The sequence below is a fragment of the Chanodichthys erythropterus genome, chromosome 5 (assembly GCF_024489055.1).
Source record: "Chanodichthys erythropterus isolate Z2021 chromosome 5, ASM2448905v1, whole genome shotgun sequence".
Taxonomy (NCBI): domain Eukaryota; kingdom Metazoa; phylum Chordata; class Actinopteri; order Cypriniformes; family Xenocyprididae; genus Chanodichthys; species Chanodichthys erythropterus.
Genome location: NC_090225.1, coordinates 8246790 through 8271774, shown reverse-complemented (window position 1 = coordinate 8271774; position 24985 = coordinate 8246790). Strand labels below are relative to the sequence as shown.

Below are 24985 nucleotides of genomic sequence, written 5' to 3'. Positions count from 1 at the left end.
TTAACTATATTCAATTATACAAATAGACTTTTTGTATTTAATCTCACTTTACTAACCAATGTCTTTGTTGCTAATCTTCAAATTATCCAATTCAACCGTACTAACAAGCAAAAATTACTTTATATTAGATTTAGAAATGTTGAACTTCTTTCTCCTGTATCTTATTCCTCTTTAATCCAGAATGGCAGCACAGCTGAAAGTTTGTTTGAGCTGCGCCCTCTACTGTACAGGTGTGAATATGCATTTCCTTCAGCCTGAGGCTTATTCATTTCACCTTTGGTGTGAATGGACCTTAAATATAAAAAAATATATAAAATAGAACTTTTTTTGTTGTTATTAAAAAACAAACAAGCAAGCCCAGCCCAGGTGAGAAAAAGTAACCCAAAAGTAATGTAGCGCATTACTTTTCTCACTTGCACAAAAACATTCAGTATTCCTCAAAATAAATAAAAACAGTGAAATGCAATCTCAGAATTTTATGCAAAGGAATGTAGCGCCAATAGTTACTTTTTTTAGGGAGTAACAAAATATTGTAATGCATTACTTTTAAAAGTAACTTTCCCCAACACTGGTTGTAACTATCCATTTTATAATATTAGTTTTATCATTATATCACACTCTGATATAAGAGTTTGTTCATACCGCCCAGCAGTACAGTAGTTACAGTATGAACTAGTTTTGTTTTTTCCTGACTTTTTAATTTACCTACTAAAAATCTAAACTAGAACCTTGTTTTCCCCTGATATCACATAAAAGTGGCACTCATGTCAAGTATTCTCCGTGCCAACACAACGCAATGTTTTGTCGCGTGGTGTGATACAGTTCATATAATTTGATTACTTTCTAATGGATGGCTGTTAAACTTTGGTTAATAACTTTGCCATACCACACATAATGACAAAACCTTTAGAGGGCACAACATTATCCTTTAGCGTAACTCTCAATTTGATGTTCTAGGCTGGTCTAAATTTAGAGGAGCACTTTGGGATTTAGACCGTATTTTCCCCTTTGTAGGACAGACGAGTTAACCAATTCAAAGTGTTTTTTTTGTTTGTTTTTTTTTAATGGTGAAAGTGACTGTTTTGCCCTCTACTTTAGAGTCCTGATCTTAATGTGCAGATTCAGATGACCGCCTCCTTTTTTTCCCCAGTCTATGTTTGATTTATAATGTTTTCTTGTTGTTTGCAGAAGCAGAAAGCGGTATGCCCTCTTCATTATCTCACCCCTCTACACTTTAGATCAACTGTGGGAGAAAAGCTTAAGGATATTGTACCACCTCCCTCTCAAAAACGGCCAAAATCTCTCGCTATCTCTTATATTGTGATTCTCTTTGTGCTTAATGCACTAACTTCTTTGCAGGCAGAGAGAGTAGTTGCTATTGTTCAATTCACTTGTTTCTTTGTCTGTGCTGTTCACATATCAACACAACGTTTATCCACTCCATGTTTGTGCATCACTGTTTTTTGTTCTCGACTTCCTCTCCTCTCTTTTCCTTTTCCCTGTTTGATTACTTTTCAGTTTTCATCAGCTGCAAATCATTTCTGCCCGTGTCTTTTTCAGCATTGTGCTCTCCATGCAAACAGTACTTCATGTTTTTCTCACTTATTTCGTAATGCACAGAGAAAAGTGCCCTAATCGGAAAACAGCTGTGCTCAGTGCATTATATAGCAGAAAATACTAGTGTTTGTCCATTAAGAACTGATGTGTCTCGATATGGCAAGTTTTACTTCATGGAATTTTAAACGCTAAACACTGAAGGCCACACTATTCATGGCACCATCTTTGCCTTTTCTGTCATTACCACTCTAACACTGTATTGCGTTTTTGTGTATTTGTGTGTCGGAGCGAGTGTGATTTGTATATGTATGGGCGTATGAGATGTTGTTGAGTGGGTGTGACTGAATGGTCGATCTGTTTGTCACAGTGTGTCTGGAACTGACTTTCATCATGTCCCCAAATGCCTGTGCGTCTCTGAGTAGATGTTTATGAAGTGAGGTCACTTCCTGTCAGTTTGGTGTTCTGTACAACAATCCAACTGCACAGAAGTTACTGCAACAGTTTGCATCTACGTGCCGCTGTGCGATTGCTGCACCTGCTCTCTTTTAGATGTGTCTTTGGTTGTAATGCACTTGGTAACTGCATGCCTGTACGCTCTGTCATGTGATGTGTGATGCTTGCTTTGTTTCCCATAATAGGAGGTTTGATCCGAGCAGAAGCCTCCAATTCCATGCAATCGGTCTGTGATCGACCCATTGCATAAGGCTTCTGTCTGATTTACTGTCAAATGGTGTGAAAATCTCAAATTTGGGAAGCAACGTGTGTGAATGTCAGTGAATGAGTCTGTTTGTATTCATCTTCTGAACGGCATGTCAAATGTGCTGCTTCTCGCTAAGGGGGCTATTTAATCAGATGTAAAGCTCAGTGATAAATAACCCAGCACAATAATTTCAAGCAATACAGAGAGCTTTTGACATTTTCATTAACTGACCAGCCAACATCTGCTTTATAATGGATTAAATCCCCTTCTTTCGGCCTTCATTTCCAATGAAGTGGTTATTTGATGAGCCCAGAGGAAAGGATTTTGATAGACAACATATATGAAACAGTAAATAAGTATATGGATTTTTGACAGTTTTGACATTTTTGAATCCATGGAATAATGGGATGTCTATCATGTACCTTTCCCTTTCGTCTGGGCTCTCTGGCCTTGACTCTCTAGTCAGGCTGGGCATTTGTCAAGAGTTGCAGCCACCACTCAATTCATTGATGATTCCTAACAACTGGCAACCATTGATGGCTGTGTTGTGTCATCCTGTCTCTGTCTAATTAATGGGGAATGATACAGTGGTTCAGTAGTGGCTCTGTCTACACTGCTGAACCTCTACAGTTACAAACCAGACTCTCCCAAATATTTGGCAGAAGCTGACAGTGGATTCTTAAACAGCTAAATTTCCTCGCCCACCAAGGGAAGTCACAATAAAGACACTAGCTTAGGTTTGACTGGTATTTGTTCACAATAGCCTGGGATTGAACAACTGCTGGGAACCAAACCTCGAGGCAGAGGTTGCCTTAACCAAAAAAATCCTGCCATTTACTTAATTTGGTTCAGAATGCGTTTGTCATTTTGACAATAAAAAGAACAATTTAAACCTATCAATTACCATCTTTACATGTTTTGAATTGATTCATTTTTAACCATTCAAACGTTTATGGGCAGACAGATTTTTTTTTTTTTTTTAAAGAAATTAAATTTATCAATTTAATCTTATTCATTTTTATCTTTTATTCAGTTTCTGTATCTGTTTATTTTATTCTGGATTCTGTATCACAGTTTCCACCAAAATAGTACACAGCACAAATGTTTTCAACATTATTGATAATATTAAGAAATGTAGCTTGAGCACAAAATCAGCATATTAGAATGATTTCTGAAGGATCATGTGACACTGAAGACTTGTGTAAAGGCAGAAAAAAAACATAACAGGAAAAATTTCATTTTTAAAATAAATTAAATTAGAAAATAGTTATTTTAAAGGTTCAGTGTGTAGATTTTAACGTTATAAGGTTGCGAATTGCTCAGTCCACCGCTCACCCCTCCCTTTCGAATCACGTAGAGAAGCTACGGTGGCTGACACAGGACAAAGATGTCATCATCTGAGACCGAAGAGAGTAGCCAGTCAAGCAATGAGGTTTCTTCTTACTTCTAACATAGAATGGTCTCTGCTTCTAATACAACAGATGACGACTACTGCTACTACTACTTCTTCTTCTTCTTTGTGCGTATTCTTAGTGACGATGCAAGCTGCCTCTAAAAACACCAACGAAGAAGAAGAACATAGTGACAAAATGGGCTCTGTAGAGCAGTTTGTCCATTTAGGGCTATTGTAGAAACATACCGCCGCAAAATGACGACTTAACATGCTAGGGGACCTGCGGTGTATGTAGATAGAAATGGCTCATTCTAAGGTAATCAAAACATAACGATTCATTATTTAAGGTCTTTATAGACCACTGCAAACATAGTTATGTATATTATAATGTATAAAATAATGTATTTTGTCAGTAGATCCTCCTAAAATTTACACACTGCACCTTTAAATTGACAAAATTACTGTCTGTTTGATCAAATAAACACAACCTCGGCAAGCATAAGAGACTTCTTTTAAAAAACATTAAAAAATATTTATGACCCTAAACTGTTCAATGGTAGTCTCTCTTAAAGCATTAATAACATGTTTGTGTTAGATGGTTTACTGAAGTTCAACTATTCCCAGGTAAAACAATAATTATTATTATATTGGTTATAGCAAGATGATATGACATACACTATCTCTGCTATGTATAATTGTCAGTAAAGTTAAACAGATAAAAATATTAAATGATGTAAACTTTACAATTTAGTCCATCTCAGTGACAAATACTGATTATTGGTAGTGCAGCTTCTGACTCAGTGCTTATTTTTAATGATTCACAACCGCAACAGTAAAAATAATAACCATGAACTGTAGCTTTAAATGATATAATAACAGAATATCTTTAACATAATTTCAGAATTAGCCTGTCCTGTTTGCGCAGTAGCAACCTCAAGTAAAATAGCATGGCATGTGTTGGCTTGATTCAGATATCCAGGATGCATCCTGAACTCTTGGTGGGCTGGTCATTCCCTTGCTTTTCACTGCTCTGAAGCAGGAATTAAATTGCACTTCTGTGTGGCGATGGACCTCACACTATGTGTTTCTAAAGGCCCATCGACCAGAAGGCCTAGATTGTTACCACCCCAATTTTAATTCTTTCTTTTATCTCATCACCCAATCTAAGACCATCATGAGAAAAGAATTAAAATGGGGAAGTCATGCTGTTGTGTACCGTATTTGTGTGAAACCAAGTGGCCTAAGCAGTATTACTTGAATAGGTCCCTTTCCCTGCAGCTTTTTTTTTTTTTTTGACAAAAGTACAATTCCAGTATCAAAATTTGAGGCAGTATATGCATGTTTTCTCATCAGTTTCTCAACGAGGTCCAAAAACATGTGTACCATTCCTCTTGATTAGAGTGTTTGAATGTGCAAGATTGATTTTCTTCATGTTAATGAGAATGACCCTCTTTCTGACTGAACAGTATTCTCATCAACCCCGGAAATCACGTTAAGATGCAAGAGGGGACATTGGGATTCTTTATCGCCAGTGACGCCAAAGAGGTGAAAAGGTAAACATGTCTCCAATCCATCAGAATTACATGCACTCTTGTGTTTGATTTTTCAATTTTAAATACAAATGAAAATGGAAATGTGAAGGACACCCTTGGAAGCAGAATGTTCAATTCTTTACCGTCTCTCTTTAGAGCATTTTTCTACTGCAAAGCATGTCATGATGACATCACAGATCCCAAAAGGATTAAAAAGTGTGGCTGCAAGAGAAGTAAGTACACCCGACCATCCCTCCCTCCTGTCGAGCCCAGTCTGAACGGAAAGTGTCCACCGACTCTTTTTCACTTTGTAGGACACTGTTATGTTGTGTAAAATGTCAGATATTGTTGCTTTTCTTGTATTGTAGCTTTTTTTTTTTTTAAGTTAAAATTTGAAAGTTTTTGTTACATATACAAATAACAAAAAAAAAAAATAGGCTCATGTCAGTTTCACTAAAAAAAAAAAAAAAACACTTGCAAGGCAGCAAAAGAATAGTGTCAAAAAAGTTCAGATTTTAGGCTTTGGTTTTGCTTTTCCACTCACATACCATTCAATTCACAATAAACTAAATCATACATGCCACATTAAAATTATTATGTTGGTAAAGTACATATAAAGTACAATTAATTTTTTTTTTGTAACTATAGTGCTTACATTTGAAAAGAGTCACCCAGCCTTCCGCCCCTTTTCAGTTTTTTGAATCTGATGGCTACCCTATTCCCATTTAGTATAGTAAAGTTTAAATCAGATGTGCGCTTTATAATCTCAGTATTAAGTGACTACTTTTTGAATACTGTGCCAGACGTACTCATTTGATAGCCACTGTACAGCTATTAATGATTAACTTTTGACCACCAGTCAGTAAGATTTTAGAAATTAATACTTTTATTTAGAAAGGACACATTAAATTGATCAAAAGTGACAGTAAAAACTTCTGCATTGTTACAAATATGTTCTATTTTTTAGAAAAAATGCTGTTCTTTTGAACTGTCTATTCATCAAAGTATCCTGAAAAAAAATATTAAGCATTCCACAAAAAATATTTTCAGCATGGATAATAATTAGAATTGTTTGTTGAGAAATTAATCAGCATATTAGAATGACTTCTGAAGGATTATTTGACATGTTGACTGGAGTAATGGCTGAAATTTCAGCTTTTCCATCACAGGAATAAATATAATTTTAAAATATATTAAAACTGTTTATTTAAATTTTAATAATTTTTCACAATATTTCTGATTTTACAGTATTTTTATTAAATGTAGCCTTGTTAAGCATGAGAGACTTACAAAAAATCTTTGAACGATAGTATATATGCAAAGAAAATTACACATTTCTTAAAGGTGCAGTAGGTGATCTGGAAAATGCTAATGTTAGCCTGTTAGCATTGAAACCATACAATCCCACCCTCCCTGCAAATTACCATCCAAAGCCATGCCTCCTCCTAAACACATCAGCACTTTCAGCAAATGGTCACAAGGGAAGGCGTTAAACTATCTCATGTTTCAAAGCACAACATTACAAAAATAATGAACGTAAACAACTTAGTTTCTACCTGACTGCTGCAAATTAATTTCGGTGTTGATACTGTTGACATGGGATCGCATAATTTTGAGTCTGACTGAATAGCTCCGGTTACAATGTCACAGGTTGCTATCTCTTAATTACGGTAGTTATGGCGTGAATGCATGATAAGCTTGTTGTTTTGATTCGGTAGGAACTGTAAAAGGTGGCTGCTGTTTGTTTGCGATGCTCTGTGACTGAAGTCTGTTTGTATAAACTCTGCATAGCATGAGACGCGCTGATGATGTATGATGTCAGCACGAATGATGCGCGATGGTATGTAAATACAGACACTGACAGGCAGGTAGGACATTATTAGTGATCGACCGATATTGATTTTTTATAACCGATACCGATTATTTGCATGTTTATGTACCCGATAACCGATATGCAGAACCGATATTTATTTACTGTTATACTTCTGTTTTTGACAATTATTACAACACAAATGAGCTGAACAAACCATTTTATTTATAACAATCACTCCCTCCTTGCATACAAAAAAAAAAAAAAAAACTTTACTGAATAATATTAGCTGGAATATATAACATTGTCAGGAAAGTAACAAACAAAACAGCATACATCATTGCATTTTCCAACTAGTGTTATTAATTATTATGTTTTGTCGGTCTAGATCATGAAATGCTTTCTGACAAAGTGCTGGAACTTATCTATGCATTTACACAAAACTATAAATTTGGCTACTCAACCGCGATCGCGTGTGGAGATACTAAATTTCCACAGAGCTGCATTTATTTAGATTTGTATTAACTAAATAATGGTTATGTAGTAAATCAAATGATTATATAATCTAATAAAGTTAAACAGCACTTGTCAGTTGGCATTTTATGATCTAAATTTAATCTAACGTTAAATCATGAAATGCCAACTGACAAAGTGCTGTTTGACTATAACGTAATCAACCGCGATCGCGCATGGAGATAATAAATAATTAATTTCCACAAAGCGGTAGGCTATATTTATATGTGTATTAGCAAAATAATTGTTATGTAGTAAATGATAATATAATCTAGGGTGTTTAAACAAGATAATCTTGTCAAAAGTTTTATTCAGTGGCCGTGCTTAAGCCTCCTGATTATCCATCAGTTGCTAAGCAATATGAACGAACTTTTTCTTCTAGACTAATGGTGAGCAAATACAACAGATAGAAAATTAAATTCAGCGCTTTTATTTTCAACATGCACTCATTCACGTCTGTTTTATTTAATTCATGTAACGTTACGTCTTTATTGGGGCAGGACATGACGAATTACACTACGTGACTCAATGAGTTTGTCTCAATTGTTTAGAAACAAGCTGCATAAATTAACTATATCAGGAATTTATGTCTCAGATCTCATTTGTGCATGTTTATGTTAAATAAAGTTGATTAATTAAAGCAAACCAAGTAGAACATATACTTTACCTGTGCACTGAGTTGTTGTTGACTGATCTCCTCAGACGGAGGAAGTCTCAAAACGGCCACAAGATGGCGCCGTAAATCGGCGAATCCGATATTACAAAACCCATACCCGATTATGGAAAAATGCTTAAATATCGGGAAAAATATCGGTAAACCGATACATCGGTCGATCACTAATTATTATTTAATTCGGACAGAATAGAATGATTAGATTTACATGTTATGGTCCTATGCTTTCCACAGACTATATATATTTATAAAAAATACATTTAGACCAGTTAACATAGTGATTGCTATCAGAATATGAGACTTTAAACCAGTATAACAAAAAAAATTCTGTAGAAAATCACCTATTGCACCTTTAAGTGTGAAAAAAAATTGACGCCTAAGACTATAATTATGTACAAAACACATTGCTAGCTTGCAACCACTTTAAGACAAACAATACTAAACGTAGTAGAGTAATAGTAGAGCGATGAACTGAACTGTAGTAACTACTGACTTCATCAAAAACAGACTACCTTCAAATTGAAGGCCTAAGAAAAAGAGGGAGAAAGATGACAAGGTGAAAGAGTGAGACTCTTGAGAAAAGCCAGTTATCAGCATGCTAATGGTGAAGAGAGATACAGATGTAGAGAGGGAATGACATGATTAGCAGGGCTGAAGAGAGAGGCTGTCAGCTCACGGTGGCGTCAGTGGGAGAGAGGCGGCGGTAATGACACCAGTCAGGTGGAAAAACAAAAGGCAAGAGCAGCTTGGCCCACCCTCGCCAGACACACCGAAAACACACTCCTGGCCCAGGATCATTTTACCAATCATATCCACCCTGTTTACCCAGAGCGCCCAACGCAACTGCCGTTTGGACGCGCCACTGCCATGTCCCACTGCCTCAGCCTGGCAAAAACACTTTCTGACAGGAAGTCACTGAAGTAGAAGAGAGATTAATAGCTCAGAGTGTAGTCCACTGTCAGAGCAGCTCCTGCAGACATTTACATCATTTGATAGAACTGTATTTCTTTAAACACCCTCTTAATTATATATAGATGTGGCAGCATTTAAATGTTTGTTGTCATTTGCTAATGTTGGCTTGGTAGAATGAAGCAATATTTATGTTAAGTAGAGCATACATTAACATTAATAGTGGAATGATGCATTGTTATTACATGACCTATATAAGCATTTGTCCAAACCAGTTAGCCATAAGATGAATAATTCAGCTTCATTCCCAGTGACCTTTTACTGGGCACTTTTAAACAGCTGGCTTTAACTGCAGATCCTTTTTTTTTTTTTTTTTTTTTTTACATTAATTTAATTATTTAAAATTATATATGATGTTTCAGATGACATGCTAAGTGTGTTTGATAACACATGCACTACTGATTTTTAAGTTTTTGAAAGAAGTCTTTTATGTTCACCAAGGCTGCATTAATTTGATCAAAAATACAGTACATACAGTAATATTGACATATACTATTACAATTTAAAAAACTATTTTCTGTTTTAATATTTTATCAATGTAATTTATTCCTGTGATGGCAAAGCTGAATTTCTCCTGTCTTCAGTCGACATGATGCTTCAGAAATCATTGATATGCTGTTTTGGTGTTCAAGAAACATTTCTTGTTAATATCGTATACATTTTTTTCAGCATTCTTTAATAATGAATACAAAGTAAAAAAGAACAGCATTTATTTAATATTTTGTAACATCATATATGTGTTTGCTGCGCTTTTGATCAATTTAATGCTTCCTTGCTGAATAAAAGCATTATTAGATTATTATATAAATTACTGACCCCAAACTTTGCAACGATAGTGTACGTTTGAACTAAAACATTTTTATTACTTTATTCTCTTTTGTTCTCTTCCCAATCATATGTTTTTGATGATATGCACCCTCCCAAAACTGAATTTCACCTGAGAAGAGGCCAATAGCCTCACAGTAAGGGAAACGGGGTTTCCATTGCTGTAATGGAAGTTTGTGTTCTTTTATTTCACCCTCTTTATGATCATTGACATACTTTTTGATGTATTTCCTTCCTTGCTGCCTTGGAATATCGCCTCTTTATTTAAACCTCTCACTGGTAGTGACATATTGTGAGTAAAAATGGGTTTCCTGTGGCCCAGAGTACAGTCTAACTGTCTCACTCTGATAATAGTTCTATATATTTCTATATATATATGTTGCATGTATCAGTCTAGCTGCTGCATCCCTCCTCTCATCTCTCCACTGTCCTCAGCCCAAAACAGTAATACGGCAGAATTTACTGGCCTTAAAATGACCCTGTCCTGACCCCTACAAACCAGTCTCTAATAAAAGAGAAGAATAAGTTCTTGACCAATAACAGTTCCTCCTGAAGTTTTACCCATAGCACCATTCTGAAATCGGTGATTCATTTCAGAGGTTGTTTGGCTCACTCTAAACTCAACGTAACCTGTCATGACAATCTAAAAAGTCAAACAAGCTGATTGATTTTGCTACTATTAGTCATGGACCTTACCAGTGCCAAGGGGGGCGGTTGAGTCCCCTTTGAATCCGTCCCCTTGCTGTCAAAGGCAATTTCGCATGCTGCTGTATTTTCAGAGAGCGGAAAGAGTTCTGTGGGAAGTTCTTCAAATTCTTAGACTTAACGAGCATCGTCTCCAAAACACAATCAAAACAATCTGGTCTCCCTCTTGCCTACAGCCTCCCCTTTGTCTCCACCGCCCAGCCCCTGCCCAGCTCCTCTACACGACACAAGAACCATCGGTAGAATTGAAATGTTCTGAATTTCAATTCTTTTCAGTAGTTGGACCCTTTTTTACTCACTGCCCTCGGTGATAGGTACATCTCTCAACATTAGGCTCACGGTGGTGTTGACCTAGCGGCTATACACAATGCTGGCCACTAGATGCCACTGTAGTTCTACAAATGAGAACAGAACAAAATGGGAACACTGAGGTCCTCATAAACCTATTTAGCAAGATTGCTATCAGCCAATGTGCACTGTAGGGTCTTCTCACTTGTCACCTAGGTTTCTTTATGTAGGTCTTCCCAAGGTGTTGTTTGCTTTATATCGGTACGGATGGAGGTGTGTTTGTTTTAAGTATTTTAAGAACGCAAGGCTTCACTCTATCTAAAATCACTCTTGATTTAAGCGTTTGGCATATATGACTACATTATAAATCATCCAGATATATTCCTTTCCATTAGTATTTTAACATATGACATAGCCTGCTTTGAATTATGGGACGTTGTGGGGCCAGGAAAGACGATAGGGGTGCTGAGAGCATTCTTGCTAAATCGGGTTGTTCTGTTAAAGAGGCTTCAGTAATTAGGCTCTCTGTGTAGTCATATTCAGTCACTCACATCATCATGTTGTCTTGTGTCTCTTCCGCCCTCCATGTCTCAGTGACTAACATAACCACATACTATGTGCTCCGATGAATGTCAACCCTCAAACTCTGAAGCGATAGATTTCAGCATGAAATTAAGTAGAAACCCCGCTGCTGCATGTTTCCACATTGCCTTAATCTGTTTCAGCCCTGTAAACAGTCGACCGGGCTGCCGTTTCGAGAGATACGACCGCGGTCGCCTCCCACTGCATGCCTGTTCTCCTTAATTTCAGCCACTCTGCATGGTTCTATAAGAATAACAGTCCCTGAGGTTATGGCTTTAAAGGCCAAGTCATTTACCGTATTATCTCTCCAGCATACAACTGAAATTGGCCTCTTAATTCAGGCTCATAACCTCAGATGGAAGTCAAAAGCAGGCTTTTCCCTGTGGATTGTTTGCTCTTTTGAGGGTGCCAGACTTGATTACGGTCCGTTAGCGAGGTGGCACCGGGAGAATGTGTACCAGGGACTGTTTTTAGCCCGGTTCACAGCAATCAAATGCTGCTATAGTCTCTCACCACAGCTCCTTTGAGAACCAAAAAACATGCATACACGCATACATACACTCCACGTAATGTATGTTTGAGTAAAATGCGCAATGCATGCGAATGCATCTTCTGATCTGGGAATGAAGAAGTAGCCTATTGGCATGTTACCATATGAATCTCCCAACCGAGTCCAGTGGTGAGCAGAGTTTGACGAACAGAATAGAGCGCCCACGTTAGAGCCTGTAGCACGTTGTGATGCCGATAACCTGCTGCTGCATGATGGGATACAGGTACGTGATCCTCTCCTTTAGATACAGAGGATGTTATCCAAAGAGGTTTTGCTGCTGAACACATTCACCCATTCCTCTCTGCCTGAATGTCCCTTGCCCCAACCTCTGATCATATTGTCATATCTGACCTTTTAACCTTTTATGACATGATCAGCCTTAGGGCACGGCTTGACCCCAATGAGACTACTGCTTCCTGCCTAAACAAGCCCTCTATTAGATGTTTTCAAAGTCCAATTTGGTATCAGCCTTCAAATTTGGATCGAACTTCACATGTGCAGTGGGAACACAATCGGAAGCTTATCCGAAGCGTACTTCAAGCGGGAGCGCAGTGGTCCATCTGCGGGTCAAACCTGTCAGAGCTTGCTGCTAAGGCATTGCACTTTTTGTTCCTGTTTGAAAAAGTTACCTTCAGACTTCCCTGGTTGAAAAACTCTTTTGATCCTTGCCATTAACCTGCTGCTTTCCTCTCCTCTCATCCAACACATGACTGTAGCCAAGATGTCCGTCTACAAGCGAATGAAACTGGCATGTTGTTTTGATTGCGGGCGCTCTGAGCGCGACTGCTCGTGCATGACAGGCAGTGTACATAGTAACATGGACAGTCTTCAGAGGGCCTTCCCACTTTCTTCTGTCTCTGTTCATGATTGCTCAACCAGTTTACGTGCCTGTAAGTTCGATCGCCAAACCACATGCCGTTCGATGTCCGTGACCTGTGAGCGTGTGCGTGTGAGTGTGCGTGTCTGTGCCGTGTTTCATATGCTGTGTTTAACGTCTGTTTCGTTCCTCCATTATTTCCGTATCTGTGGCTTATTGGATGGTACACTAGTACATATTCTTTTTCGTTTGGTGAATTGGTGGTAGTTGAAGTGCCGTGGCTTCTCTGTGTTAGTGCTGCAGTAGGTGCAGTAGGACTGTGTTGGCGCATGCTGTGTTAGTGGAGCACTTGTGCGGTGCTGGTGACATTTTTGCAGTCACTGTTTTGGTGTTTACACTGTTACATGGCAGGTGTACATGTATCTGTTAAATGAACTATGCAGTATGATGTGCTTTTAATCAAATCCATGGGCTAATTGTGTACATTGACACTGATGATGTTTTGATAATATTTTCATGTTCATGTGACTTTTGAAGACCCTTCTTCAGGTTAGGAAACATGCAAATGAATGGCTAACTGTTTTTTTTCCCCCACAGGTTCAAACACTGGGTACCCACAATCTTTGAATTTTGAATGTTTTCAATTATTTCATGCCGTCTTGTCCTATTTCAATGATTAGAATCAAGAAAATGTAACTCAAATGTCCATCTCACTGGTCAAGATCCCTTTTGACTATATTTGTTAATTGAGCGAAATTGGAAGGATATCAGTAAATGAAAAACAGTCAGAACCCTTATATGTCTGTTATTTACTACAATCATGTTTAATTCACTTGCCAAACACTAGATTGTGATTGAAAGGGATCTTTGGTGAGATTCTTCTGTTCATAAAGAGTAAGTATATACTGGCAGTGTCTGTTCTGCTATTTTTGGACAATCATGTTTTACAACCGCAAGCCATTAATGCCTCCACCATTTCCACCAGCTGAAATAAAACCTCTTCCTTTAGTAAAGTCCACATTTAGGTGCAACTGAAAAAACACATCAAACTCTCCCCCTTTCCACAGGATCTGATCCTCCTCGATGATTTTCTCTTAGCCAGCAATCAGGGGAGAAAAAGTCAATGTGCTTTATTTAATGCCTTGTATACCACAGTGGGACTGTCAGGCTCAATGGGAAAGTTAAAAAGAGATCTCCTGACAGGAACTCAATTGAGATGGCGGTGACTCAGGCTATTGGATGAGGTCAGATGACTGAAGCAGTTAGTTGTGTAAAGGACAGCGCCGAACAGGGGTCTTCTCATTAAGCCTTAGCAGATGTGAAATACTAAAGCGTCTGTCAATTAGGAATGGCAGCGGTGCGACCTACTATAAAAGCAGGGGTCAGTTCAGGCGATCGCATTTCCTCTACAACTGCCTTCCGACTGTTCGCCACATCAGCTCAGATTAGCATCAAACCCTATGATGAGGTTGACTTTGTGTCTTGTGTTTTGGTCTGTGGTGATATCCCTGGATACCAGTTACTGGTCATTACATAGTTACTGATCTCTTCATGTAGCGTCATCCTTCATTGGATTCATTGCTGCCGTTTTTTTTTCTGAAATGAGCGCGTTTTCGCCAAGGCTGACAGCTAATGCCAGCTGCGGCTTTGTTTGACTTTCTCCCATCGGTTCTGCCTCAGATCTAGCATTACATCTTTATGATGAGGAATTCACAGAGTTCTTCCATCTGACTTTGATTTTCCTCAATCAGTAATGATTTTCCGATGAAAATCTTTGAGCACATCATCACATTATTTACCTTGTTTTCAATAAAATCAGAGAAATGTGTAATATATATATATATATATATATATATATATATATATATATATATATATATATATATATATATATATATATATATATAATTTTTTTTTTTTTTTTTTTTTTTTTTTTTTTTAAAAAATTACATTTATTTAATGAGCCACAGTGGCTTCCTCAGTGACAACATCCATTTTGCACCAGTTTTCCTAAAGATTATGATTTTGTTCTTTTAAGCATGTGGGGCAGAAGTGCTACCTTCACAACTTGAAGTTACATTCACAACTTGAATGGAAACATAACTACTGGCACTCCCCAGTTAATGTGTTCCCACACCCCAAATGGATCAGAAAGCATAAATATCACCACGTTCCTGTGCTAAGCATGATATGGTGGTTTTATACCTGCACATTATAGTATAAATTCTACTCCTCTGGATGCAGTAATTTTGCTGAATGCATGAAACCAAGACAGTAAATGACAAAAGTAATGATCCCTGATGGATGCTTTCTCAAACAGCCCTCATGTACTTGTACTTTGTTCTGATTCTGTGCATGTATCACTCAGGATGGTAATGCTCCTTTCTTCCAAAGCCAAACAAAGAATTATTAGTATGAAAATGAGATGTGTGAAAGGTCGACGCCATGTCTCTCTTGTACTCTTTTGACTGCAGTCGAAGCCCAGAGAGTCGTTGACAAGGAGTAGGGAGCAATGGAACACTCATTATAGTTCTAGTGCACTGCACACTATTAAGAAGAGTTTGTTATCTCTGCAAGTGCAGGCTTTAGGGAGCAAATATACTGAACGAGTGAGTTAGCTGCCTCCGCTCTAAGTTACAATGACAATAACAGTCCCTCCGCTCCACCTGCCGAGACTTATCCCCTCATTACACAAGCTTTAAAGACTCTCAAGGTGCTCAGAATTGCAAAGGGTATTAATTCCTGTTTTGAACTTATGAGCCTTCAAAAGGAAGTTTCCAGCAGGGCAATCCTAGACATGCCTGTTTTGTAAACAACAATCGCCTGTCATACTGAGAGGGAAAGAGGTCGCTGCTTTTTTTGAGTCTTAGGGGTATTTTTTCCCCTCTCCTTTTTCCTCTTCTCCTGCCTGCTCTGGTTGGTTATGGAGTTTGCAGAGGATGTGCCGAGCGTGGCAGGGCGGGGCGGTGCGGCGCAGCCCAGAGAGTGGATCTTGTCCGCTCCTTGCAGGGTGGAACTCAGCACCGTTGGCTCTTATGCAGCCTGACATGAAAATTATGTTTGCATTTTCATTTCCCCAGCTCAGCTGGTGTGTCATTAAACTCAACCTGACAGTTCCTTACCACCAGGCAGGAGCAGGGCCGGTCATCCCCTCCGCCGTGTAGGACAGATGCTAGCCAAAGAGTCGGCCGCCTCTTCCTGCGCCCGCAGATCGCAAGCGACATATGCCAGGACCGGCGCGGGGCCCTGCTTGAGCACTTGTGTCACTGCCCCGCCCTGGGCCTGCGCCGTGACCTTTATGGCATCAGATACAGTGCGCGTAACGAAAGATGAGACTTTGCAATGGGGGCTGCATTATAGAACAACCTACATGCATCTGAACATATCCCGCATTATGATTGTCTGCAAGATAAACTCGGAAACTCCCAGTTTCACATGCAACATATAACTTAGTCAACATGAAATCAAAATGTATTTATTGCACTTTCCTGGTGTTATTTTTTTTTAATGATTCAGCACTTTTTATTCCAAAGACAAAATTAGTTTGGCCTCACAATGTTTAATCAAAATGGCCTGATGTTCCTCTGGGTTATGTCATTTAGGGTGCTTTCACACTAGCACTTTTGACGCACACCTGGTTTCGATTGACATCTGAGTTCAGTTTCGTTTGAATAATGTGAATGCTGTTTTCCGAACTCCGGTGCACACCTGTGAACCATACCCGAGTTCACATAAAAAGGCTGGTCTGGGGTACAGTTCATGTGAACTCCGGAACAGTTTGCGGCTGATATGAACACAATCTTACCAAATCGCTGAAGTGAACTGATGTCGATAAAATGATTCTGTTTTTGTGTGTATTCTCACTCACTTTTTTGACAAGTGTGACTGACACATTACAAGCAGAGAGAATGTATACACTCAAAAAAATAACTTGTTGGTCTAACTTAATTCAATTATGACACCTATTTCCACACAGTTGAACTGATTTATTTGAACTTAAGCTAGGTTAATTGTACTAATAAGTGAAATTCATCCTAATTGAATGAGATCACACCAGTTTCATTTGACGTATTCTGTGTATGTTTCCTGAACATAATTCATTCTTGTTGATCCAACCAGTGCTTTTTTTTTTTTTTTTTTTTTTTGTTACCATCATGGTGAAGATGTGCGCTTGTGCTTAGGTTTTGAGAAGCTGTTGTAGACAGACATACATGTTTCATGACCATTGAGAGGGGAAAAGCTGATGACCATATGTAGACTGTGTAAACTTTGTGCTGGCCCTCAAACTAAATTATTTATATTTCTATAAAAACTAAAATAACACTTATTTATATGCTAAGTAACATTTATAGCATGCAACTAATGATCAGATAAAGAACTTCTCATTATTGGCTTGAGCACAGTTAATGCTCGTTGAGAACAATATAAATTTATTTTACGTAGCCACCTAGAGCCTAACCACAAGGTCTACACTTCAGCATAATGGTAACCTCAAAAAATCGGCATAACATAAACTCTTTTAAATGTCAAATATAACTGAACTTCAAACTTTAAAAGGTATTTCCCTTTACTAAAAAACACATTAAACAGCACTTAAGTTCAACATTTACTGTCCCAATCTTTCCCTACGCAAAGCATGCTGGGAACTAGAAATCCACTGCCCAGGTTCAATCAATGCAACATAAATGATTCATGTAGTCCCAACACAAATGGTTTAGGTTGACCTAACATTTTGCAAATTTAATTTCATTTAACATAATACAATTGAGTGCGAATGCCAATTAAGTAAAAAACTAAAGATTTGTGTTGGTTCAGCTTATTTTATTTAAATAAACTGAACAAGCAGCTAGAATCATATTTTTGAGTGTATCTTATTTCTGCTTGCCTACACAACAAATAAACTCCTGCGTTCTTTATAACATTTGCTGTACATTCGCAGCAGATAGATGCAAGTGCAATTATGTGCTGACGCTTTGGAAACAAAACCAAAGGTTTAAAAAACTAAATATAAAAGTGAGGTGATCAAAGCTATGCATTTTGCCACCATTACCATGCAACGGGTGAACAGCTGCTGCTTTGATAATGCAAACGCACTGTGGTTCGGACCCAAATAATGTAATGTGAACACAATCCAGCAGGGGAAGTTGGAGCAATCGAACTCGAATTCGAATCAGGCAAGCAAACCAAGTGTAAAAGCACCCTTAGGCTTCACAGACTATTGCATAATGTTAGCCAATACCCAGATAGGTACTTTTTAAGAAGCCAATCGGTTAACAATTTTTCGAATATTTTTTTGAATATATAATTGTAAAATATATTTGTTATTAATGAAATATTATATTAATATATAATATATATATATTTTTATATATATATATATATATATATATATATATATATATATATATATATATATATATATATATATATATATATATATATATATATATATATATATATATATATATAATATTAAATACTGTAATGTTCATTTAAAAAATATAATATAATTTTTTTTGTAATATTAAATTTGGAATAATATTAATATCACTAATATTGCGGTTTCACTCAGAAATACCAAACATTAGGTAACGAAAATGGCAAATCATGTATTCAAAACATCAGTTCATATTCACTGTAATGACTTTGTGTGTTTGCTTTGTCACAAATTTGTGGCATACAGTATTTTGATTCTCCCAGCATGCAATGCCTACAGTTTGGCGTTCATCTGGAGTTGACAAGATAGTAATTACTGATCAAAAATGATCAGCTGGCAGCGTTTAATTTTTACAGAAGCAATTATGTGATGGGAAACATCTGTAATTTGTGTTTAACTATTTGGTAAAGCCTCAAGATTGTTAACATCTGTTTGATCGGTTTCACTGGTTTTCATCAAATTAAGTGTCAAGGATAAAATGATGACTTATCAAAGCATTCTCTTTTCCCCATCCGAAATCCAAATACCATAACGATCCTTGTGAGGTTGTTCGGATTTGGGCAGTATGTTCGTCATCGGTCTTGGGACAAGAATCCAACATTTGACTCTTTAAATGGATCCGTGATGTGGAAACACTGAACAGGCAGCTTGATTTTCATCGCTTCGTTGAAGTCCACTCCGTCCACCAATCATCTCTTTTGTTTCTTTAATCATCTCCTGCTTATATAATTATCTTCATCATCCTTTTTTGCTTCTAACTACTGTTAACTTGACTTTTTTTCCTCTCTGTCCTTGTGTAAGTGCGATGTACTGTCTTTCTGCTGTCTATCTCACACTCATTCTCTCTCTTTTCCTTTTTGTATCCTCACATTGGTCTCTGCGTTCCCCTCAGCCAAATATAAGTTTAACGGATATGTCAGATCACGTAAGTGTACTTCTCTGTTTTCCTCATTCCCTCATTCGTTCGTGCAACCTGCCTGCTTTGGCTCTTTGCTTTTGATTTTACCCCCACTAGCATTACAGCACAAAAGCTGCCATCCTCAGCTCTCTGTAGATGACTGGGGATTGATGGGAAGGGGGGTCGTGATGACAGTTTCTCAACACTGGGTTCTGGTCAAATGCATCAGAGGGGCTGCTCGACTTTAAAACATGTGCATGAGAAAGGTCAGGTGCTGAATAGAGGGATCCATATGAAATCCAGATGTTGCATAAAGAGCTCCGTGTCCTTGTGAGGGATGATTGAAGAGATAGAAATGCTATGATGTATTGCACGCATGTGTGGAGTGTTAGAGATGGGTCTGTGTTGTGACACCATCAACAGCAGATGGCGCTACAACTCCAGAGAAAATGGGATCACAGCCACAGTCTGGGGTTCGGTTCACAGTTAAATGCGTTTTAGGTAAATCAGACGCCAAGCGAATGCTGAGAGAGCTTTAGCTTTGTTGCTGTTAAGTTTCATTTCATATGTAACCGTTTCGATGTATCTCAATGTTGTATGTAAACATATGTATTTGCATAATTAATAGGCCTAAGTGACTGTTTATTTTTAAACTGTTTTAAAATGTTTTGTGTTATATTTCTGCATCTGAAGGACAAAAAAAATAATAATAATAATTTTTTAACAGCAGCATAATACAAAAAAAAAAAAATAGTATAAATAATTAGGAGAATTTAAGTTAAGTAAAATGTTCATAAATGTATGTATAGCGAATTGATTTATTTAGAGCCATCATGAAATAAGATAAAGTTTTAAAATGGATTTTCTCACAGATGTATTTTCTATAATTTAACAATGGCCTTGATAAGAATGCACAATTGTGGCTCGTCACAGGATTTGCATTTCATAAAGGGACAGTTGCCGTCTGGATTACTGTAAATCCACAGTGAAAGTGCCACAGCGGATGTTCTCTGTATAATGCTACTCGTGTTTGACAGGGGCCAGATGAATCCAGGAGTTATCTGTGGCGGCCTTTAAATCTATGCGGCAGCTGACGGCAGAAATAACCATCTATTTATTGCTCTGAGCAAGGTTTGGGGAGCGGGCGGAAACTGCTTTTCCACTTACACCAGATATTGGTTAACCTCTTGCCTTTTATGTAGATAGCATTAGGCTGGAGTCTTATGGCTCGGGTGGCAGGCGGTGAGCTTGATAACTCCCTGTGTGAAACACTTCAGGTCCCTTATACACACTGCATACTCTCGTCTGTCAGACAGCAGATTGTTTGTATTTTGGTCCTTTTCGCAGCTTAATCTAAGACATTTTTGTGTGTGGTATGAAGTATTGATTTTCACACATTTTACATACGTTGTTTTAACACTGCTTTGCTGTATATCGAGGCAGAATGTAAAGAGATTGCCGTGTTCCCTTGTGCAAGCACATCCCTACCTGCACTGTGACCTGATTCATTGTGACTGTTATCAGGAATAATATGTTCATGCTTTGTTCTGTCTTGTCGCAGAGCAGGCAGGGAAGAAAGTGCTTCTAATTAATTAATGTTTATTAGCAATGGAAAAGCAAATGTCATATTGAACATTTCACCTAAAGCGCTTGGCAAGTGGTTAAGTAGTGTTTTATAAAACTGAGGGGTCATCATCAATTATTCAAAAATGCGACGGTTACCTTTATGGCACACAGAATTGTGGATCTGTCTGTAAACGGTAATCGAAGGGCGAAATAAATGGCTCAACAATGAAAATCATGTCAACTTGTATTTTCATACTTAAATATTTATGTGATTCTCATGCAGTTCAGTGATAAATTATGAACGCTGCAGTGTTTTAAACATAATATATTTAGTTTAGAAGCACTAATGGCATGTGCTTTTAGATGACTTGCATAGCAATTTTAAATCTTATTTAAAACTATTTATTATTATTATTTAACAAGGCACTTTATTTCAGTTTACAGCTGATAGCAGTGCATTTTCATAAAATTTTTGTAGGACCCCTGCAGAGCCTTTGACTGTCTGTTAATAAGTCTCTTAAAATTATTAGATGAATATTAGATAATCTCTTTATCTTATGACGAGTTTAGAATGTCATGTGGTTTGACTACCCAAAAACGTAATATTTATGTATTCATATTTCATGCATGATATTTCATAAAAATTACACTGAAAAGTATATTTAAAATAATTTTTAAAAATGATTAAGATCAAGATCATCTGAAGGTTTAAGTAAAATGTTATTACATTTTGTTTGATGGTTACACTACATGATGTTTTTACATCATGAGTCATTAAACTGAAACATTTTTCCAAATCCATATGAAACTAACATGAATATAAAAAAAAATACATTTCTAAGAGCTGTAAAATATTTTTTTGTGCTGTCAAACAATTAATCACATCCAAAATAAAAGTTTGTTTACATAATTTGTGTGTGTACCATGTATATTTATTATGTATATTTAAATATACACACATGCATGTATATATTTAACAAAAACACATTATATATAAAATGTTTATATTTATATATAATATAAATTATATAAATATAGATATATGTATGTGTGTATATATACATTAATAAATATACACAATATACAAATATATTATGTAAACAAACTTTATTTTGGATGCGATTAATCGCAATAAATCGTTTGACAACACTTTTTTTTTTTTCTTTATCATGGACCCTGTTAATAGTATATGTCATTGACCCAATCACAGTCATCTTTCATTGTTTTGTCTTCCACTGTTTGACAGTAAAGGAGGAAGTTAGAGCGACTTTTCAAAACCGCTCAAACAAACTGGCCAACAGCATGGCTGTTCCCAACACTCTTCCCAGTGTGCTGCCGGTTGTGGAGTGCTCCACGTCTGCCGTACCTCTTGTTAATAACCGTAAAGGAAGTCTGCTCCTTCTGGCACCGCCTTCACAGTCACGCCTCAGCCTGGCTGGACTGAACCGGGCCCGCAGCCTGCCCGGAAAATACCGCTACCGCCCCAGCAACTTGTCCTCCACCCTCGTCCCCACGCACTGTAGGTTGTGCCTTAGGACGCATTAGTCGGTGCTACCGCAAACAACCCCTTCCTCCTGCATGGGTCCCTGCAGTCACTGCCGCATGCATGTAGAGCATCTTGTGGCTAATGTACCCCCGCCACAGCACTAAATGTGTGTGTGCGTGTGTGTGTGTGTGTGTGTGTAATGTGTGTAACCACAACTGCCATCAATAAAAATATAGTACTACCAGAATAGCTAGTTTACCCATCATATACCATGGGATACAAGACCACTAATTTATATATATATAACCAAAAATTATTCAGACATTTTTGATATTTTGATATATTTTTACTTGTGGGTGCAGGACACTATAGTTCATTTCTGTAAGTGAGGATAGCAAAATAAAGTAAACTGTGATATTATACCCAAAAAATCTTCATACAGTGGACTTCCAGTAAAATTGATAAAAATTTGGGACCAAAAATTATTCAGACACTTTGACCTGACAATGTTTTGCTTAAGTGTTATCTGACATAATTAAGATTTTTTTTTTGTTTTCTGACACAGTTTATCTCTGAGGTCTTGTCATATTTTATTATCATTTTTTTAAACTATAGTGAATAAACTGTAATAATGAATGAAATGTTATGTTCAAGGTGTCTGAATAAATTTGACTTATATATATATATATATATATATATATATATATATATATATATATATATATATATATATATATATATATATATAATTTTTTTTCTTTTTTTTTTTCTCGTCTATCTTTTGAAAGTCTTTTGTTTCCAGTTTTAAATTAGATTTTCAATATGGTCTCAGACTTTTAGACCTCATTGTAAACTCGTTGTCCCTCTCTTAGACAACCCAAATTGTGTTCAGGACTAAAGTAAAAAGGCGCTAATAAATGAAAAGCAACAAAACCATTATATCTGTTGTATCTCTGGCCCAATTTTCATTAATGCATTTTCATTTTAAAATGCATAACTTTTGCTACGTTATGCCTGGTGTCTACACTACTCTGGAGTTTTCGACCCTCGAAAATGGAGACTTTTGGAAACGATGCAGACCCCATTTTAGATTGAAAACTCCGGGTTTGCGTTTCAGTGTAAACGGACCAAAATGAAGACTTGAGAAAATGAAGGCACGGCTTCTTACATTACGCAACCGGAACACGACAATAACCAGTGTTGGGAGTAACGCATTACAAGTAACTTGAGTTACGTAATCAGATTACTTTTTTCAAGTAACTAGTAAAGTAAAGCATAACTTTTTTTTTCCATATGTATTGACTGACAGCTCTCCTGTCCCCATGAGAAATAGGGTAAGTCCTCAAAATGAATAAAAACATGAAATTTGAGAATTTTATGCAAACCTGTAATAATTAACTATATTAAATTACACAAATATACTTTGTATTAAATCTCACTTTTTTAGCCAATGTATTTGCTCCTGACATTCAATGATCCTATTTAACCATACTAATAAGCAAAAATTACTTTAGATTTAGAAATAAGAGTGTTGAACTTCCTTCTCCTGTATCCTATTCTTCCTTAATCCAGAATAGCAGCACAGCTGAAAGGTTTGTTTGATCTGCGCCCTCTACTGTACAGGTGTAAATATGCATTTCCTTCAGCCTGAGGCTTGTTCGTTTCACTTTTGGTGTGAAAGGGCCTTAACATTTGCCAAAGATATATTTTTTTTGTTGTTATTAAAAAACAAAGTAATAAATTGCATTACTTTTCATAAAAAGTAACTAAGTGACGCAAAATTGTAATGCATTGCTTTTAAAAGTAACTTTCCCCAACACTGACAATAACAGACCAGAGCCGTCTCTCTCAATGGCTCTGTAACAGACCAGCCTCGACGACCGTGTAAACAATAACATGGAGACAGAACTGCAAGGTTGCTGACTTTGTTGTCCTTTTTAGCAGCTTTTTAGCTTTATAGCAGCCATTGTGCAGTTAAACTCTGCATTTTATAATACTGCAGCTGCCTACATGTGCAAGAGGCAAGCTATTATTAGAGCAATCGGTAACTGTTCACACTACGCACATGCCCAGTGTGCATGAATGGTCATGTGACATGCTTTTTCGGTCATGTAGTGTGGACGGAGATCTTTTCTGAAACGCAGTGTAAACGCCAGTATGGACGAGGATTGTTTTCATTTTAAAATGCCATGTTAAAACAGTGTAAACAGGGCCTCTGTTGTGCATTAAAGCTTGCATCAGCCAGTTGTCTGTCTGAAGCAGAGGAGACAGATGTCTAGCTCAATCATTCTGATCGGCAACACAAAAAAGCAAGGGCTAAAGCTGACCGTGGTATGGAACAGCAATCACACTTTGGTGGGCTGATCCTATTTTGATTGAGGTTGTAAAAGTGCCGTAATGTAATTTGGAACAAGCAGAGACTTGCTGAAATGGCCATGTTGCAGGTGGAGTTATTTCATTGTTAAGCCTCTTACTGAAGGGCACCACTGTAGCTCGTAAATCTCCGCCGCCTAATTTGGAGGAGCAAGGGCAGGAGAGAGCGGTCCGGCCCAGCCAGGCCACTCGCTCAACAACCATAGTACAGAACAAAGGGCCACTGCACCGCCATCTTATCACTAGTGATATTTTTAAAGTTGATTACTGTCTCACATTGCTCCCTCCACAGTGTAATTTCAAATGTCAAG

The 24985-nt window shown here is 37.3% G+C and overlaps 1 protein-coding gene across 7 annotated transcripts in view; it reads left to right on the top strand.

The window, feature by feature from the left end:
- kcnma1a (potassium large conductance calcium-activated channel, subfamily M, alpha member 1a) overlaps window positions 1-24985 on the top strand; it is a 212711-nt gene that overhangs the window by 159248 nt on the left and 28478 nt on the right. For 3 of the 7 annotated variants that reach the window (XM_067385880.1, XM_067385883.1, XM_067385881.1), the window contains exons 17-18: window positions 5117-5203; window positions 5339-5415. In XM_067385880.1, coding sequence (XP_067241981.1) covers window positions 5117-5203; window positions 5339-5415 — 164 coding nt within the window. Of the gene's footprint in view, window positions 1-5116; window positions 5204-5338; window positions 5416-11834; window positions 11844-12813; window positions 12988-15618; window positions 15628-19243; window positions 19277-19672; window positions 19751-22061; window positions 22335-24985 lie in introns of all 7 variants that reach the window. The other 4 variants (XM_067385877.1, XM_067385878.1, XM_067385882.1 and 1 more) reach the window with 3 other exon arrangements.